This window comes from Terrapene carolina, unplaced genomic scaffold, assembly GCF_002925995.2.
Source record: "Terrapene carolina triunguis isolate 2854851 unplaced genomic scaffold, T_m_triunguis-2.0 Scaffold189, whole genome shotgun sequence".
Classification (NCBI taxonomy): Eukaryota; Metazoa; Chordata; order Testudines; family Emydidae; genus Terrapene; species Terrapene triunguis.
Genome location: NW_020664540.1, coordinates 1,234,745 through 1,255,047, shown reverse-complemented (window position 1 = coordinate 1,255,047; position 20,303 = coordinate 1,234,745). Strand labels below are relative to the sequence as shown.

The 20,303-nt window shown below is 44.7% G+C and overlaps 1 protein-coding gene across 1 annotated transcript in view; it reads right to left on the bottom strand.

Moving 5' to 3' along the window:
* EXOC3L4 (exocyst complex component 3 like 4) overlaps positions 1-15,861 on the bottom strand; it is a 38,971-nt gene extending 23,110 nt beyond the window's left edge. Inside the window, exons 1-7 of the mRNA XM_029912084.1 lie at positions 15,492-15,861; positions 14,467-14,820; positions 10,268-10,919; positions 6,505-6,622; positions 3,706-3,831; positions 2,298-2,398; positions 145-240 (exon numbers count right to left, since the gene is read on the bottom strand). Coding sequence (XP_029767944.1) covers positions 145-240; positions 2,298-2,398; positions 3,706-3,831; positions 6,505-6,622; positions 10,268-10,919; positions 14,467-14,820; positions 15,492-15,819 — 1,775 coding nt within the window. The 5' untranslated portion in view covers positions 15,820-15,861. The remainder of the gene's footprint in view (positions 1-144; positions 241-2,297; positions 2,399-3,705; positions 3,832-6,504; positions 6,623-10,267; positions 10,920-14,466; positions 14,821-15,491) is intronic.
* Between the last annotated feature and the right edge of the window lie 4,442 nt (positions 15,862-20,303).

Below are 20,303 nucleotides of genomic sequence, written 5' to 3'. Positions count from 1 at the left end.
AGGATGATTCTGGCCCGTTGACTCTGGTGGGACATAATTTCTTCCTTGTTTCTTTGCTAAACCATAAGATCCAACAGACATCCTTCCCCCCCCACCCCCCGCCTCCAAAATCATAAAGATGTTATAAGGGAAATGCAGACTTACATCAGATCACGGAAGCTGTTCACGTAGGCTACTAAATATGGCACAAACAACAAATCCTCTCTCTCTTTGTACCACTCCACAAATGCCTTCCTGAATCTGCAACAGAAATTTCAGAAGACGTCATTGCTGCTGGTTGTCAATAAAACAGGGTAGAGTTCTTAATGAACTCTTTAACTAATAGAGCTGCAGTGACCTTGCTGCATGTAATGGGGATAAAGAGACAAATTCACTGCTTGCCCATGCCATTCTCAAAGTACTTGCATTTTTTATCTGCGCGTTATGTGCATTAGAGGAAGATATACCATAGATAATAATTGTTTGGCTTTGTGCTTGCTTGAATCTGAAATCAGCAAAGCTCAGGATGGATTCCAGAAATGTTTTCCCATAAAAGGGTATAGGTGAAAATTCTGATCTTTAGTTATGAGTGATTAAATGTGTCATTGATAAGTGGGCTTGTAAATCACTCCTGTAATTTCTGTAGCTTTTGGAGCAGTGTAATGTATACCTACTTTAGCCCAAAGGAAAGTGCTTTAGCTCAAGGCTCATTTTACAACAGAAACCAAATATGAGCAAGGCAAAACACCTACACTTACACCACACTGACAAAACATGGGGGAATCAGGTCTATATTTCCTATATAATGCACCTTTAAGGACACTGGTGTGTACAGAGACAAGCAGCCACTTTGCACTGAGGTCCATACAGACTTTGGGAGGAGACACACAATGCACACTCTCATGGAGACTTTACTTTTGTTCTTTCTTGTTTTATTGCTCTGTTAGTTTTAGATTAACTTATTCAGACTGACAACTTCCATTTGCATATGCTGTCTAAGAAAACACATAAATTGGGGAGCATATTCCAGTGAGTTATTCAGTCAGGTGCTTATCTTCTCTTGTGTGGGACTCACATTGGGACTCCATTTATAGGAAGGAAGTTTAAAAAAAAATAAAAGGGAAAGGAACATCCTTAGCTCAATCACTTTTAATGGTGAAACCAAAATATTGTTCTTATTAAAAAAAATCTCAGACAAACTGCTGGTGTGAACTCCCCAGGATTTCCCTATGGTAACTGGGAGATTAGAGATGAGACTTGAGGGATAATTATTGTCTTTAACATATTTTAAATACCTGTCATGCATCACAAAATGCTACAGTTTCACATATTAGAACAGCAATTTTCAGTCTTCCACACTTGATTTTGTAAAATACTTAATAGCAAACTACCGATTTGGCTCATTTGTGAGGTGCTAAATTTCACCAGTTAATGCACAATTATTTTTAGTCTCTGTTTGAGTTGATTCATGCTGAAAGGTCCTTCTCTTTTTCGCCACTTCAGAGTGCTGATCTGAAAACTGGGAACACTTAAATACAACAAACCATGGGCCGTAGGAGGTTTAGACCTGTCCCAAGATGAGGAAATAACTTTTTCATCTATGGAACCCAAATCTTTCCAGGGAGTGTCCCAAATCCGTGTGATGATCTAGAGAACTGAAGAGGACACCGGGACTTGAACGTTAGAGGTATTAAAATATAGGCATTTAGCCATAACCCCAGTGGCTACTCCCATGCAGAAAGTATGTAATTCCACCTAAGGGGCAGAATAATCTCCACTGCTAGAACTGAGTGAAGTTAAGTGAGATTCAGAAGTCAGGCTAGAAATGAGTTGTGCATATTCTGGGCCTGATCCTTTGCCCATTCAAGTTAATGGCAAAGATCTCATTGGTTTAATAATGCAGGATTGAGGCCTGCGTCCCTTATTTGGGCATGCTCAGTACTACGTTTAATTGTTGTCCAGTACTTGCATACCACAGAGATAACTGGAAATCCAGTTAATACTGACAGATAGAAAACCCCTTTTCAACCATCCCTGTTTACAGAGCTGACATCAGATGTATAGGAGACGTGCTGTATGGGAGACTCATGCGCCCATCTGTCTATTTACTATTGTGTATGTTGATTGTTTTGGAAATCTCTCAGATCCTCTGTTAAGTTTGTCAGGCTCACAAGAATTCAGACGAATCCTAATTTTCCTAGAAGCAAGCACATGCGAGCCTGGTGCTAGTGTTTGGCCCACAGTATGAATACTACTACTGAGCGGTGGCACCAGGATACCCATTTTGGCAGGAATATGTTGCCAGAAACAGCACTGACCTTGGTATGAATTCTCTCAGTTCTCTTATGCTGATCTCAAGAGTTGCAGTTTCCAGACTTTCCAAGATTTTGCCAGATTCGTTCTTATGCTGTCCAATGAACTAGAAAAGAGTCAGACAAGAATCCAATGAATGGAAGAACAACAGCAGAAAAGCCTTTGTCCAATGAACTTGTGTAACTTGGGTCAGCACTAAAGTTAGTGATCTGCGTATCTAGGGGGAGAACCCCGTGATATTTACCAGACTTATTTTGGCACTTTCTTTTTAAAACAATAATCCAGAATGGACCAAGAATTTATGGTGTGGTAATTCATGTCTAATGTTTCAATGTGCTGTCTAAGCAACCAAAGATGAATTATCAACAGCCCTGAACTGCCTTGATGCAAATCTCTCTCTTCTGAGCCCTTGTTTAAGGCCCAGTTCTCTGCCCAGCACCAGTGAGTAGCTGCTTTGAACACTGGGGAGATGTGCATGGAGCAGTGGAAGGTTTCCTCTCTCCCAGCCGGTGGGGAGCAGCTATGTAGCTCTAACAAGAGTCACAGCAGGGATCAGGGAGCTGCAAAAGTGGCTTGAAGCTGCCTTGACTCCAGCTCACACATGCTGTACTGAGAGCAGCTCAGGTGCCTTTTTAACTCCAAAATCCTTATTTGTACTTGAATCACTTCCTGTACCGACTATTGTAATTCATTCTCTCTCTCTTCTCTCCCCTCCCCCCGCCATGGTCCCTCCTAATTCCTACTCACACAACTTCAGCTGTGTCTGGAAAGTTAGACAAGCTACAATCTTGCTCAAATGCTGTCCACGACATCCTGCCCATCTGCTAATCCAATTCAAATCTGTCTTTCTGGTTATCAAAAATGTGCAATATTCTTCGATGGAAAGTGAGTCATGGCAGTGGAATAAAAATCTTTGGTTCTGTTTCCCCCCTAGTATTATTTAATTGAAATGATTCAACCCTTTGAAAGTCATGAAAATGAATCCAAAACCCTCCTGGCTTTATTATCCTGCAGCCCCTGATGCTAGTAGGAGCTTTTTGTTTTTTCTTACTGTTTAAATTGGAGCGGCTGTCACTCTCCCAGCACCATTTCTGAGGTTGCGGCAGCCCTGGGACAAAGTAGCTCTTTCAGCGAAGAGGCTTTTCTAACAAACCATTTTAAATCTCTTTGATTAGAATTTTTTTTTGTAAGACTTTAAAATCAGTTGCCTATTATGTCTGTGACACAATTGACAGCAGGTTTAATTTGCAGCTAAGAGGCGAGTGGTAGAACTAAAAGGTGTAATAAACGGCATTTTTTCACCTCCTAATGTATTCTGTGAGCGTGTGACTAACATAAATTATCACAGGAGGCAGCACCTACATACCAGAATGTAATATTTAATAATGTACTTTATACAAGCTAATCAAATACCGTTTGAATATCCAAGGACAGCGATGAGTCGTACTCGGTTTGTGAGGTTTCTGGCTGCTTTTCCTCCTTCCACTTTATTCTGGTCTCCAGCTTCAGAATGTTATCCAAATAGTGCTTTATTTTCTCCTAAATGTTAAAGGGGAGAGAGGGGAAAGGGATGGAAACTTACAGATCAGCATTAATAAAATAAACTGTGTAGTGCACATCCTGGAAAAGCATAGGCATCCGTGCAAGGGGAGTTTGGAAAGGTTCAAGAAGAGCTCTGCAGCAGACGTTCCTGGGGCTAGACCTTGCCACTGTTGCTCGTGGTGGTGAGTGCTCACTCCCAGGATGGGTGCTGTTGCCTACTGTTCATGAGACTCATGCTCACCAGTGTGAGTAGGGGAGGCACAATCTCTCCCTCCTGCTGGCTTTTATGTGGGGGCAGCAATTGAGACCTGGAATATTCACTACAAAGCACATTTTTCTTACCATCCTACAAATCACAGGCACCTAGCTGGTGTGCTGCATTTAGCTATTAGTAACCTGTACAAAACTGACATGTGCAATCAAAAAAAAAATCATATGTTCCAAACCCTTTACAATCTTTATAGAACCCCAATGGAAATCAGGAGACCGTTACTGTTTAAGGATTGTATTCGGCACTCAGTTACTCTCAATCTGAAATTACTCCACTAGTTAGAAAGAAGAGACAGGTTTTCTGCAGTGAAGGTAATTAATCACTGCAATGGTTCACTTGGGGCTGTGGTAGATTCTCCATCACTTAGTCTATGAATCAAGACTGGATGTCTTTGTATGAAATATATTCTACTGCAAGTTATAGGCTTGATGTGGGATCAACTTGGTGAAATTCTATGGCCTGTATTATGCAAGAAGTCAGACTAGATGATCATAACAGTCCCTTCTGGCATTAACATTTGAGTTACTCCGGTTTGACACTGGAGGACTGGACCAAATTCTGCTTCCTGAATATTAAATCTGTCCTCCAGCTGCTGGTGAAACAAAACAGTCCGTTGGAGAAAGGGTTGGAAATGCTGATTTTAATCATAAAAAGCCACATTCTAATGCCCTGACTTGTACTGAATAATGCCTTGTTCCGTAAGCAGTCCGCCTGAAGTCAATCGGGCCCACTGATCAGTTAAGATCCTGTTCCGTGGAAGGACATCAAAATCTGGTCCCCAAATGTTAATTTCAAAAGCATTTCACATTCTGACACGCTGGGGAGCCCTACACACCAAGTGAGCCAAGATACCTGACTGAGCAAAATAGGTGCAACTTTCTTGAAAGGCTTTGCAGCTACGCTGATATAGCTATACCAGCAGAGCCCCCTAGTGGTGGAGTTACAGCTTACACTGGCATAACGTGATCTTTTGCTGGTGCACTTACACCACCTCCCCAAACGACATAAACTATACTGGAAAAAGGACTCTTTGGCTGGCATAGTTACATCTACACAAGAAGGGGAGGTGCTGGCATAGCTATATTGGTTAAGAGTGTGGATTTTTTCACACCCCTGACCAACACAGGGGTGTGAAAACTTTGTAGCATAGACCTGGCAGAGTTGAGCAGTCTGTAATGAAGCTTGTCACTGCAATAAATTCAAAGCACAAGTGGAATTTTAAAAAACATAAATAAGCAACATTCACTGATCATATTTTTGAAGTATCTCATTTAAATGAGTCTATTATATTTTCTAGGGGGTTTCTCTTAAACTTGGCTAAGTATAGTTGTGAATTGTCCTTGTGTCTGTATAATGTATGACTTCACTGGAGTTACTCTGCGTTCACATCAGTGTAATAGATAGCGCGCTTCCATTTCCTCTTTCTGTTCATTTAAGGCCAGGTTCTGCCTGGTGCTGAGTGCCCGTATCAATAGGAGTCAAGGGCGCTCAGCCTATTGCAGCATCAAACCCTGTAAGAGAGACTGTGATTGGAGGATGCAAACCCCACGCTGGAGAACAAGGGATTAAGGAGCAACTCTGGTCCCTGGCGACCCCACCCTACTGCACCTGCGAGGCCTGCGTGAGAAGAGAGGTTTAAAAAGGGGAAGCAGAGCCATTTAGAGGAAGTAGGCAGTGGATGGGAGCCTCTCTGAGCCCTGGGGAAGTGCTGCCTAGGAGCTCTCGCTGCCTAGGAGCTCTCGCTGCCTGAGACCTGGCAATGCAGATCTGACAAAGCCTGCAAAGGAGAGACTGGTGATGGATTGTGAAGGTCAAAAACTTTATTTGCCGTTCATTAATTTATCCCATGGAGAAAAGGGGGATTTATGTGATTCATGGAGGCAGCTGCTTAGCACCTCAAGGTGCAGAACTTAGCTGCCCACTACCGGGCCCTGGATTGGAGTCCAGTGGCAATGGTGGGCCCAGACTCCCCTACCAACTTCAAAAAACAGGACAACAATAGAAGCATTTACCTTGGTGGAGAATCCAACTGGGGAAGACGCTGAATGTTCCCAGGCCCCAAGTCCCCAAACTAAGGTGAAAGCCCCGAAGCCCATGCGGGTGCTGAAAGACTTCTGCGTGATCAGACTTTTTTTTTTTTGGTATACCCCAAAAGGGCTGGACTGAGACATTTGACCCAGCTGGAGGGCTGAGCCTCAAAAGACAGGACAGCCCTACAAGAGAGAGTTATAACTGACAAGGGGGCACATCAGGGAAGGAGACAACCTGCTGTACTCCCCCCTGACCACTAGGCAGCCCTGGTGGTGAGCGTTCCCCTTTGGAGACATCTGAATATTCTATGTAGGAGGCTTTAATTATTTGTTCCTGTATAAGCCAGACAACAGGGCCCAAAGTCTTACCGCTAGAGAATCCTTGTAGTCCTTTTTCAGTTTATCCCAAGTTTCTGATGGTAACAACTGAGGGAGATTCTCAGTCTTTACCTCCGCTTGGAGATCAGGGTGTCCCAGGAGAGTTTTGCTACAAAATTCAAATGAACACATTAGGTTGCCTTGGAGAGTAAGTAAATGGAATATTCATGTTGCATGAGCTACATAATTATTATCTTGTATGAAATTTACTTAAAGCTTAAACTATGTGGCATGCTTTCAGGCTTTAACAAGAAACCATTCTTCGCTATTTAAAATTGTCATTCTTCAAAACCGTAGTGGTTCTGAAGACTAGGTTTCAGCCCAGTTTAGAAAGCATGAAACCCCTGTGTTGCTTGGACATGAAAAGTTTTAAATAAACAAAAAAACATGAAACTGATTCATTTAACAATGAGTTGTTGGGATTTTTCTAGAGCTTGTTCCAGTAACATTGTTTTTGTTTTCTTTGGCATTAGCTGGTCACACTGTGTGTCTATTTCCTTGTGAAGATAACAATGAAAGATCACAGCTCAGCTCATCTGGGTGATATTCTGAAGGGCAGTGTCTGGAAATCATGCAAGCGTACAAACAAGTTTGGACATGAGAAACATTTCCTCGCCTACGGAAGAAGTAAGTGGATGCTGAACTAGAGGCTGATTTTAAAGGGAATTGAATTGATAAACTACTTTACTTTACCACTCATTTCTCCCATGAGTTACCATGCAATACATGACAGCTGATTAGTGGGAAGGTAGAGTACCACTTTGGGGTAGAAACAGATGTGCTGCTTACTCAATAGCAAAAAATCCATTATTGGGTGCCATTATGATTCAATATTGTACAATATTCAAATGTGCTATCCACAAGCAAGATCAATTTACAACTCTGTCTTCTAAATACGGGATGAGAAAGGAAGAGAAAATGTTTGTAAACTCCTTGAATGTGGAACATGAATTACTAACTATTCTCTAGAGCTATATCCGGAAGTCAGCTGCAAGGACAACATCTCATAAGGGGCTTTATCTTGTACTCAAAACTCCCATAAATTGCAATTAGGTCTGAATACGGAGTGCAAGATCAGATCTAAGTTGAATGAAAACTGGATTCTGGCAGGCTAATGCAGAGGGAGCTTATTAGGAAAGAGTTGGTGGTGTTACCCTGTCATCTGGCCAAATTTGTGGGTTGGGAATGTATAAGATGTCATTAGCTGTACAAATAGTGTGTACTCCAGCATGCTGCATGAATGTGTCATTCATTTAAAAGTACACCCAACCTAGATAGCGCCTTTCTGTCTGAATTTTTTTTACCCACTGCTGTTGCAAGTAAAGACTCAGATGACTTTATATGAAAGAGAAATGTATTTTGCTTTTTGATTTTTAGTTTGTTTGCTTTAGTTTATTTTGACAGGATGTTTGGTATAATCAGCTTCAATCTCACTTCTGTGTAATCAGATTCCTCTGTTTATGTGGGTTTTACACACAGTAATGAGAGGGAAAATATTTCTTAAAATAAGAAAAATGTAATTGTAAAGTCACAAAAACTGGCAAGGGGACTCAGGCAGATGTAGTAGGAGGCGTGAGCCGGAGTGACATCGTTCTTCGACTAGGAGAAAGGGACTAAGAGACTTTCTCCGTTGGATCATATGAACTGGAACCATAAACTCCCTGAACATTAAATTTCACCAAATGAGGGTCAATCCATCTTCATCATCATATCCACTCATTATACTCCACACCGGAACGTAGCCATTATATGAACATCATACCCTCATATCTCAATGTCTGTACTTTGACCCATCAACCTTTTACTCCCAAGTGGGGATATTGCAGATTATGTATTCCTTATGACACCCGATCTTAAACCGAACTTCGCACCCCTCGATAATCTGTACGTTATTCCCTGATAACCAGAAACTTCTATGCTTAAACTCTGTACCGTTCACTTTTTTTTAAACATCATCTTAATAAAAATTTTAAATCTGAAAGTGCTCAAAACTTATGGCTAGATTTCAAGTTGATGACATCTGTTTAAGTAAACAACTTCACATACAATGAAATTTAAATCACCATTTTCGAACAGGGATGCATAAAGCTAAGCTCCTCAATCAATAGTTAAGCATTTATATATAAGTGGCCCAATCTATCCACCTCTTTTGCAACTGCTTTTGTGTTTACTTCTGTGTCATTGGAATGCCCTTCATGTGCTGGTTGGCCTGTCTACTGCCCTCTCCTCATTCAGGTTCCCCCTTAAGACCCACCCACACCTGCAGTGATGCCGCTCTGAAATTAGCCAGCCACTGATATGTAGGTAGAGAATCTGTATAAACAAGCATATCATAAACAAGTCCAGCCGATTTGTATATTGTATCCTTTTTCCTCCACCCTTCATGTATTTCTATTGTCTTCGTAGGGCTTATCTACATGGAGTGGCAATGCGCACTAGAAAGGTGTGACTTCTAAAGTGCACCAATGTGTTGTGCACTAACTAGACGTGTGGACCCTGCCGGGGCTCACTAAAAGTTCCCTCCTGTGTGCTAACGTTGAAACAGAACTTTTTCGTGTGCACTAGCCAGGTCCATGTGGGCCAGTTTGTCGCACAACATGTTGGTGCGTTTTAGAACATCTCACCCCTGTAGTGCACATTGCTGTACCATGTGGACAAGCCCTTAGACTCAGTAAGCTGGTAGTGCCAGCCCCAATGTCGTCTTGCGTATCTGTACTCTGTATACTACCAAGCACAGTTGGGTTACTACTATGCTGTAAATAATTTTTAGAGGTTCTGAGACCCCACACCTCTAAAGTTATTTATTTGAGCCAATTCCTCTTTTTCTTTGGGCTAATGCCATGTAGTGGTGTCCCACATAGCCATGCTCAGGGGGAGGCCATCAGGTAGGATGACAATATTTCCCAAAGGGAAAATGGGACACCGTGTGGGGCTAGCCTGAGCCCCCCCTCTCACCATGTGGGGCTGGCCTGAACTGATCACCCAAGCCCCCTTCCCCAGTGGGGCTGGCATCGCTGCTTGCCCGAGCCCTGCCTGCCCCCCCCGCTCAAGCCCTTCCTCTCCCCCTGCTCAGGGATGGTGTCACCACTCGCCCCCCACACCCGCATGTTCCTCTGTACCCCACTTTTTGACAAAAGGGGGCATTTGTCCCGCTTGCTCTTGCCAACTGATCAAGTTGGCAAGAGCAAATGGGACAAATGCCCACTTTTGCCAAAAAGGTCGGGACGGCCAGGACAGAGCTTAAAAAAGGGACTGTCCCAGCCAAACCGGGACGTATGGTCACCCTACCAACAGGGACAGGTGGCAGTGTGGATTCTTTCCAACCTGCATCACAACTTAAACAGGTGCAGCCCAGAGCTCCTCCACGCACCATGCATTACGGCTGGAAAGATCTGCTAATAGAGGCTGCGCTTTGCAAAATGTTTCCATGGGGGGGGAACTGAGCTTTCTTAGAGCTGAAATATAACATTGGCAAGTGGAACTTATGGGTATCGTGAGCACTGCAAGTCAGTGACTAAGAGAAACAAGGCAATCTAAATATACAGTGGATGCATGTGGTAAGCATTTTATGCACAAGCCTTTGCCACTATCTTTTATCAGATTGGTACGTTCCGTTATAGTTCAAGTGGTTGCATCTGTCTTACTCACATGGGAACCCAAGAATAACTAAAAGTGTCTTGAAGCACTTTGCAGATTTTCAGAGCCAAATTATTATTTGGAGGAGAGAGCGTTGGCATGGGGAATAGTAGCTTACCTATAGTACGTGTTAACAACCCAATCAAGTAATGCGTAAAGTTCACTGAATTCCAAGGGTCTCTGCAAGAGATTTTGCAGGTGTGAAGAAATGGCACCGTGAAAGGACTCCACGTATCTTCCACAAACTTTATAATCATCTGGGTAACACTTTTGTACCGACTGCTTGATTTTCAATAAATCTTCAGTAACATATTTTCTGAGGAACCCTAAATGGATAGCGAGCCAAGAATCGTTGTCCTCCTTCAATGAAATAGGCACGTTACGGACTCTCTTTTCAGCACTCCCTCTGACAGCTTCCTTCCACACGTCTCGCCATTTTCTGGGTCTGCCAACCCAGTCCAATTCTGAAGAGCGGGGGCTCTGTACATCAGCATGAGCTTTTTCTTCCTTGGAGATTACGGTCACCATAGAAGTCAACAAACTTTCATCTATATCGAACTGATCAAGTGTTTCCTCCACAATGGATTTGATTGAGTTAGCAACAGAGTTACAAAGCAAATCCACATCCTTGGCTTTCCGGGCATATTCTGTAGGATTGTCTTCATATTTCTTGGCCTCTTTTTCAGTTATAACTTCTTTCTCCAAACACCTGATGCTTGCAAATGCCTCCAAAAGTTGCTTTTTCTGAATAAGTTCATTTATTTCCATGACTGCAGAGAGAACATGGGCGGGGGAGAGAGCAGATTATGAGTTTACGTTTAGATATTTTAATGTGTCTATTACAACAGTAAAGACCACAGGAGAGAGCAGTGTCTGAGTCAGGACTGCGGGGCTGCTTTGGCTCTCTACTGCATCCTGCGTGAAGAGTGGCATTCCAGCTGCACGTATGTGACAGGTCACCTTTAATCTCCCTAACTCATGTTTGACATAGAGGAGAAATACTGTTCAGATGAAATCACTGAAATATCAGAGCCATGTCTCACAGAGTATGTCTACACTGCAATGAAAGACCCGCGGCTGGGCCAGATCAGCTGACTGAGGCTCGCGGGGCTCGGGCTGCGGGGCTACGAAATTGCAGTGTAGATGTTTGGGCTGGAGCCTGGGCTCTGAGACCCTCCCCCAGGGGATATGATCCAGTGGTCCTAGCCCCCCATGCTACTGGTGCACAGGGGTAGTGCCACTGTTCTAACCCAGATGTTGGGAGGGCTGGAGTGCAGCTCTGAGCTGGGGGCTGACTGCCTCTATCCATCGCCCCGTACTTTGCCTGCATGAACCTGATCTCTTGGGCTTTGTACCAGTGATGTGAATTTCACCCGAATGAAGAACCAACTTCTTCCAAAGCTCCTACCGTTCCAGCAGGTCTTGTGAGCTGTGGAAATGGCACTCGGGAATTAAAGTAGTACCTCTCTAGCATCTTGTGAGCAGGTCTTGTGAGCTATGGTGCGTTTTAGACATTCTGTCATTGGAATGCCCTTCATGTGCTGGTTGGCCTGTCTACTAACCTCTCCTCATTCAGGTTCCCCCTAAGACCCACCCACACCTGCTGCCTTAGACAGCACATTGAAACATTTGTAGCTCTAGCATCTCAAACTCCAAGATGGGACTGACCTAAAGCTCTTGCTCCGAACACCCCCAAACTTCTGTTTGGGTCTATGCCTGAATTTGGCAGCACAGGCCCATCTCTGCTTAAATATATTTCAGACTAGCGATCTTATTTGTGGTGCTATTTCTGGTTTGTACTGTGTATTTTAAAGCAAATATGCGTCATACGGTATTGTTCCTATAGTAGTCACTGTAAATCAGTCTGCCTGCACAGATTTCACACTGAACATAAGACCACTGCATCAAGTCATCAGAGGAGGCAAGATCTACTGGAGAGAGCCCTGGACTGAGAGCTGGGATTAGAGCCCTGTCTCCCAGCTCCACCAGTGCTATGCTTGTGACTTTGGGCAAATCATGGTCCCTGCGCCTCTGTTTTCCCCTTCTCGCCCTTTGTCTGTATTGTAACTTTTTTCTGGGCAAGTGTTCTCCAACGTATGTTTGTACAATGCCTAGTACAATGGAGCCCTGATCTCAGTTGAGGCCCCCCTATGTGCTATTGTAATAGAAATAATAATATTTGCATGAGTCTACTAAAAAGATCTCAAAGAATGGGTCTGACTCATCCCCACCGTAACTTCCTTGAAGCCAAAGGAGCCCCACCATGGCTGGCACGACACAGTCATTTTGCAGACATGCATATAACTACTAGCTACTGACTATTCGCTGTAACGCTGGTTTCCAAGCACTGTATGCTGTTACCCAGTCTGGGAGGGATGGGGGAAATCCATTCTCAGTCTCCAGTCACTTTAGGAGTGGGGGCCTTCCTTTTACACTCCCACTCAGCTGAGTTATCTACTGTGCAGATTTTGAAAAACGATGATAAAAGTGCCTTGAAAACACAGTTCTAAGGGACCACAAGCAGCCAGCATTATACCTCGCCACGCCATAGGAGTGAAGGTAGTTTGCTAGTAATCATTTGAACCAAATTTCGTTGGTTGATGCACCCTTTGGACTATGATAATCATCAGGCTGGCTCCAGCTTTGTTGTCGCCCCAAGTGGCGAAAAAAAAAAAAAGAGAAAAAAGAAAAACCCGATTGAGCTGCTGCCGAAATGCCGCCAAAATGGAAGAGAGTGAGTGAAGGACCCGCCGCCGAATTGCCGCTGCAGACCCGGATGTGCTGCCGCGCTAACGGACGGAGTGCCACCTCTTTCTATTGGCCACCCCAGGCACCTGCCTCCTTTGCTGGTGCCTGGAGCCGGCCCTGATAATCATGGAACACTAGAGTCCAAAAAGGGGCTGATCCAATTAAATTTTCCATTTCCCACTGTCGCAGCAAGAACCACAGCTCAGTCATTAGTCTAATTTCACTTGCTAACCAGAAAGAGAGAGCGTACAAAACTGCCTTTCTGGATGCAGCAGTGGTGTGACAGCAGAGATCCTTGCTGCTGTGTGAGAGACTCCTATTCTGGAGCATCTTCCGGCTCCCAGAGGTCACTGGAAACTTGAGCCCTCTAAACAGGAGCTCTGGGTGTGGTGATGTGGCTAAGGGAGTTCAGTCTAGTTAGTTTATCAAAGAGAAAGTTTAAGAGGCAATTTGATCACTGTAAGTACCTAGGCAGGAAAGAGAGCTCTGATACTAAATGGCTCGTTAATCTAGCAGCCAAAGGCCCAACACGATTGAATGGCTGGGGAAACTGAAGGTCGACAAATTCAAACTGGCAATAAAACCCACTTTTTAAAAACAATGAGGGCGATTAACCACTGGAACAGCTTACCACTGAGTATGGGAGATTCTCCATCACTGGTCATCTTTAAATCAAGATTGGGTGTCTTTCTAAAGGAGATGCTCTGGTTCAGACACAAGTAATTGGACTCAGTGCAATGACACAAGTTTATGCAGGAGGGGAACCTAGATTATCATAATGGAGCCTTCTGGTCATGATCTGTGAATCTAGGCCATGAGGTATGCAAAGCTGACAAGATGGGCTCAGTTCCATTTTACAAAGCTCACGCTGTAACAATGTGAAGCAGTTCAAGCACCTTCACTGATATAGATCTCACAGTTGCCACTCTGCCCTTCTAACCAGTCCATACAGTGGCATCAACAATGGCCTCTGGGTCTTGCCTAGATTAGAAATGTGGGTCAAGGTTAGGTCAGGGTGTATTAATTCATCTCAACCTTTTTCCTAAATGGAAACACTGTGATGCCTTTTACCTTGGCTAAGCAGTTAGAAGTGTTGCTTAGTCAGGTTGAAAGGCATTGCAATGTGACCACTCTAGGAAAGAGATATGGTTAGGTAAAGGTCAGTTAACATAGACCCATTTAGACATGGCCCATGTGAGTGCGCAGCCTTATGACTTGGCCTGGAAAAAAAAAGTGCAGCAGCATTACTGTAAGAAATAGCAAATTAAAGGGATGTATCAAGACAAGTGTCCCTCTTGAGGATCCTTCAATGCTAATAAAATATCATTTGAGGGGGGTGCAGAACATCCCATTCATGGGGTCTCTCTTGGTATCTGGGAGACCTGATCTCTGTGCTCAGCCTTTAAAGACTCCAAAAAGACCTTGCAAGGGATCAGGCTATTCTCTACCCAGGCAAGTCCATTTCATTCAATGCTCTGTTGCGCTGGGGCCCTGCAGAGTCTACTTTGATTGAATCTTATTAGAATCCTAGCAAGTGTTTTTACAGTGGGTTATATTTTCACCTCTTACCTGAGAGAATGGGCTCTGCCCCTGTATTCTCCCCACTCTTGTCCACACTGGTGTCGGTCATGTTTTTAGCATTGCTGCCCTCTTCATTTTGTTTGAAGCCTTTCAGTCTAAAACCTTTGTTTTGTCTCAAGGTGCCAGAGTCTTCGCTTGCTTTGTCTTTGGCTGGACTTCGTTTACTTCTCCTGAAGCTTAACATTCTTTTGAGAGCACTTTCGGGGCTCTTTGCCTCCAGCTTGTTCACGGGTGAGCTATTCAGTTCATCCTCAGTGCTTTCTACTGGGGAGGTTGGTTCTGCTGGAGGCACCATTTTTTCACTGGGCTCAGGTATCTGGTTTTCAGAAGGAGGAGGAGTAACTAGTCAAAGAAAAGAAACAGACAAGAGCAGAATTAAGCAGTAAGACTTACGTGGGATCGATGTCATGCTGGGATATTGCTGTGTCTCATGAGTCACCCTTAGGCAGCAACTCTTTGTATCTCCCCAGTCTGTTGAATTGACAGAGGAGGCAAGTCTGTAATAGCCTTTGTTGCACCCCAGTGTAACCAGGGTTGTGAAGCATGAAGCAGTCTTGTCTACGCCTGCTGTGGATCAGGTCCCTGAAAACAAGAGCCCCTGGCAGGATGAGCATGGTGTGACGTTGCACTCTCTGATTTTATGAAAATATGCGAATGTGTGTGATATAATGTAACTGGAATATGCTTCATGCAAAAGGTCTCTTGTAATGTATCATCATAAAGCTTATAAGTGTCCCTCTTGAGGATCCTTCAATGCTAATAAAATACCATTTGACGGGGCCGCAGAACATCCCATTCATGGAGTCTCCCTTGGTATCTGGGAGACCTGGTCTCTGTGCTCAGCCTTTAAAGACTCCAAAAAGACCTTGCAAGGGATCAGGCTATTCTCTACCCAGGGAAGTCCATTTCATTCAATGCTCTATTGCGCTGGGGCCCTGCAGAGTCTACTTTGATTGAATCTTATTAGAATCCTAGCAAGTGTTTTTACAGTGGGTTATATTTTCACCTCTTACCTGCGAGAATGGGATTTGCCCCTGTATTCTCCCCACTCTTGTCCACACTGGTGTCGGTCATGTTTTTAGCACTGGTGCCCTCTTCATTTTGTTTGAAGCCTTTCAGTGTAAAACCATTGTTTCGTCTCAGGGTGCCAGAGTCTTCGCTTGCTTTGTCTTTGGCTGGACTTCGTTTACTTCTCCGGAAGCTTAACATTCTTTTGAGAGCACTTTCGGGGCTCTTTGCCTCCAGCTTGTTCACGGGTGAGCTATTCAGTTCAGAAACAGACTCCGTTCCTTCATCCTCAGTGCTTTCTACTGGGGAGGCTGGTTCTGTTGGAGGCACCATTTTTTCACTGGGCTCAGGTATCTGGTTTTCGGAAGGAGGAGGAGTAACTAGTCTAAGAAAAGAAACAGACAAGAGCAAAATTAAGCAGTAAGACTTACGTGGGATCTAGGTAATGCTGGGATATTGCTGTGTCTCATGAGTCACCCTTAGGCAGCAACTCTTTGTATCTCCCCAGTCTGTCGAATTGACAGAGGAGGCAAGTCTGTAATAACCTTTGTTGCACCCCAGCGTAACCAGGGTTGGGAGGCACCTCACCACCACCTGCCTCGTGCATGAAGCAGTCTTGTCTATACCTGCTGTAGATCAGGTCCCTAAAAACAAGAGCCCCTGGCAGCATGAGCATGGCCTTCCAGGCCTCCACAGACCGCCCCCTCTCTATACAAGGAGCGATAGGTACACACCAACCTCCAAATACTCTGAGCGTTCCCTGCATGAATAGCCCCTTGTCCACTAAACTCCCACCGAATGTAGAGTGAGGTCTGCTGCTCCCAAAGGAACAGGACACACAGGCTTATAAGAGACAACTCTGGACCAGCTCTCTGTTTACCACCACAGCACACCGATCTATTTATAGTGAAAACAAGAATCAGTTTATTAGCAGAGACGAGAGATTCAAGTGATAGTGAGTAGGAATATGAAAATGAATGGTGACACAAAAACAAAATCATAACAGGCTTTCTAGATACTAACTTTAACTGCCAAGTTACCCTCCTGTCTAAAGAAGCATATCTCACCCAAAGTTCTCTCCAGAGTTTTCAACCAAGCCTGGTTGAGACCCCTGTTTCACGATGCAAAAGCACTTCCTTCAATGCCTGATGGCAGCCCTTTTACTCCCCCAGTGAAGGGGGCCTTTGTTCCCTCCAATCCCCAATATACTCAAGCAAACTTTTGCTATGCGCCTCCAGAGAAGGCTCTCTTCTTTCCCCCCCGTGCTTCACTTCCTGTTAGATTATATCTAAGGTTCTTTCTTACAATCCTTCATCTGCATTCAGTTCAGACTGGCGATAGGGGACCCACTGTGAATGAGACAATACTCAGTTTACATGTAAATGGATAGGCATCTCCTGTCTGACAGACAACCTGTTTGTCACTTTTCCTGTTGACTAATACCTGGATACAGACTTTAAAAACATATTTTCTGCATATATGCACAACTCCTTACAGAGTATCTGTACGTACCCATGTCACAAAGATATTGATGACCGGTGTGACGCCAGCTTTCATTTAAGACTTCACATGACATTCTTTGGTGAACCAGAATGTACAGACCAGAATCAGGTGATTCCTGTAACCCTTCTGCACCCCCTTGCCACTTAGCATTCTTGGGTCCTCTAACCCTACCTTCAGAGCCTGGCTCTTTAGCACAGGTTGTGCACGTGCATGCTGTTAGTCTAGAGGGCCCCAGTTCAATGCCAGAGAGCAGCCCTCTTGCATACTTTCAGGTATGCTATGCACTCTCAGTGCCTAAACTGGTACCATTAGTTTTCCCCTCCAGCTGAGTTTAAAGCAATTTAGGGCAGATCTATGCATTAGCCAGATCTGCGCATTCACAGCCTATAACCCAGACGTGTTCGCTTTGGGCTTGGTTGCTGCCGCCTTGTTTATGCACAGAGATCTGCAGACATTCAGCCTTGGAATCTGGCTCGAGATGTGGATGGTCAGTTATCGACATCACATAGCAGTGACTAAAGCACACTGAAAAGCCTCAGTTTTCGCCTCTAGTTCCTTAAATAAGAAATCAAAGCATAATGCTTTCTGTGCTCTGAATTGTCATGGTTACAGTTCTGCAGAGGCTACAAAATGCAATGAACTTTTATATCGCACACACTGTCTGAAAGCACTTCAAAGTCAAACAAACCAAGGCCAGCCTGGGAACAGCTTGCAGATCGATCTGATTTTTTTTATTATTATTTTTTGGTCTCACAGGCCTTACCTACACTAGGAGCATTTAAAAACAGTTGCCCACAATTTCTAATATGTTAGGAGCCCGAGTGCAGGCAACGAGCCAGCTGCTGACATCTTTTTCAGTGCCATTTCATCTCATTTCTCTTTACGGTAAAGGGCTAAATTGTGATTATTATTTTTTTAAGTCCTGTGCTGAGGAAGCCCTGGTGCAAGGGCAAGACACCGTGCCCCTGTGACGCCTCCTAGAGGCACAGTGCCTCCCCTGCTTTCTGAAGGGAGGTTTGACTTCCGTATCTGGATGATTACCAAAGCCTGTTTAGTGTTCTGAATGCCCCATTACCCACCCTGGGAGGACCCCTAATTGCCTCCTCCGTGCAGACGGTGCCGCCACTGCCTCTGGGAGTCCGGCTGGGGCTGTGATGTGAATCCCTGGGGCCTCAAGTCTCTGGCTGGCTGGGAAGGGAGGGTCCCGAATAAAGGTTTCTCCTTCCCACAGATGCTGCTGCTGCTTGAGATGGAGGCAGGGCCTGATATAAAATTTTTTATTAAGATGATGTTTAAAAAAAAGTGAACGGTACAGAGTTTAAGCATAGAAGTTTCTGATTATCAGGGAATAACGTACAGATGATCGAGGGGTGCGAAGTTCGGTTTAAGATCGGGTGTCGTAAGGAATATATAATCTGCAATATCCCTGATTGAGCCTAAAAGGATGATGGGTCAGAGTACAGACATTAAGATATGAGGGTCTGAAATTCATATAATGGCTATGTTCGGGTGTGGAGCAGAATGAGTGGATGAGTTGACCCTCATTTGGTGAGATTTAACGTTCAGGGAGTTTATGGTTCCAGTTCATATGGTCCAACGGACAAAGTCTCTTGGTCCCGTTCTCGTAGTCAAAGAGTGATGTCGCTTCGGCTCACGCCTCCTGGTACTGTCGGTGGCCAGTGACGTGTTCGATGTAGATGTCCCTGGACCATTGGATGGTGTCTGAGACCATGAGGCGCCACATGAGCTGTGCGTAGCGTCAACCAATCCCGCAGGTCTGCAGCACATGCTTGTTGCAGGGGTCCTAGGCGCCCAAGGCTCCGACGATCAGGGAGTCCATCTGCACCTCGTAGCCCTTCGCTCTCAGGGTGTCTACTAAGGTGGCTCCTTGGCCCTAAGTGCTTCTAAACTACCAGCAAATTACAGCACCGCTTCATGTCTGCAGAGCTGGGCTGGCCATGGAGTGAGGGGGTGGAGCCAGTGCTCCTCTCAGTCCCTGCCTGCTTGTTCGTGAGCCTGCAGCCCCAAGGGCCTGGTAGCTGGCATAGGTATGTAAGGAGAGTCCTTGCTTCCCCTTCCTCCTTTGCGCAGCACTGTCATCCCGACACCCTCCGTGGAGTGTCCTCTTTTTTGAATGTTCAAATATGGTAACCCTATCACACCCAGACACCTCCACATGCTGTCCTGTGACTCGGGGTTCAACATGGGTTACATTGAGATGGCTTTTGAGAACATTAGAATTCTACGCAAAGGCTCGGGACAGTTATGGTTATGAAGTGTTTATACTGCAGTAGCCCTCAGCAGCCCTGATAAGGATCAGGTCCCCACTGTGCTAGAGGCTTTACAAACATATCGGAAGGCACCGTCCCTGCGCCAAAGAATGCAATATTTACAATCTATCAAATAATATTGTGCAAGAGGGTGAAAACGTAGCAACACTGCAGTGAGGCATCAGAATAAAATAGCAGCGTTTTACCAAGATGGTAGGAAACAATTTGCAGGTAAGTCCAGATCACAGCATTAAAGTTACAATTTAAAAAAATAGGAGAGGTGAGATGACATTTTTTTGTTTTTGATTTGGAACCGTCAAGTTGTGCACTAGCTTAGCTAAATATTATTATTTATATTGTAGTCGCACCTATGTGCTCCAGTCATGGACCCCACTATGTTAAACACCATAAGAACACAGAATAAACCACAGGCCCTGCCCTAAAGAGATTAAAATTTAAGTATAAAATAGGAAACCGAAGGTGGATACAGACCGAGGGGGGAGCACAAAGTGTTTCATGTAGCTAGGTTAGGGGTTCTCATAACAAAAATTTTGGTGGCCTCAGAGTGCGGCCACCAATTCTTGCTGGTGGCCACTGACAAATTTTCTTAAAATACTGAATTAACTTTAGGAAAAACAAATAAATATGCACATACACACATTGAAATCATTGTAATTGATTTATGTAGGGCGCCTTTTGCAGACTCAATAAAAATCATGCACAGTTGCATTTTGGCTTGCTGCGTCCCTCCTCAGTCCCCCACCCACCGCTCGCCTCCTCCCACCTGCCACTCACCTCCTCACTCCCCTGCCAGAAACCCCCATACCCGAGAACCCCCGCCTGCCGCTGGCTCGCCGCTTCTTGCCTCCTCATCCCCACCACCCGCCGCTGGCTCCCTCGCCGCTCACCTCTTCAACCCCCCGCTGCCCGCCGCTGGCCTTTTCACCCCCTCTACAGTGGTGGACCACCACAGGAAAAGCCAGAGGAGCGAAACCTGTCCGAGCAGGCCGTCTGGAGAGCATGTCTAATGGCTCCTTCCTGTGC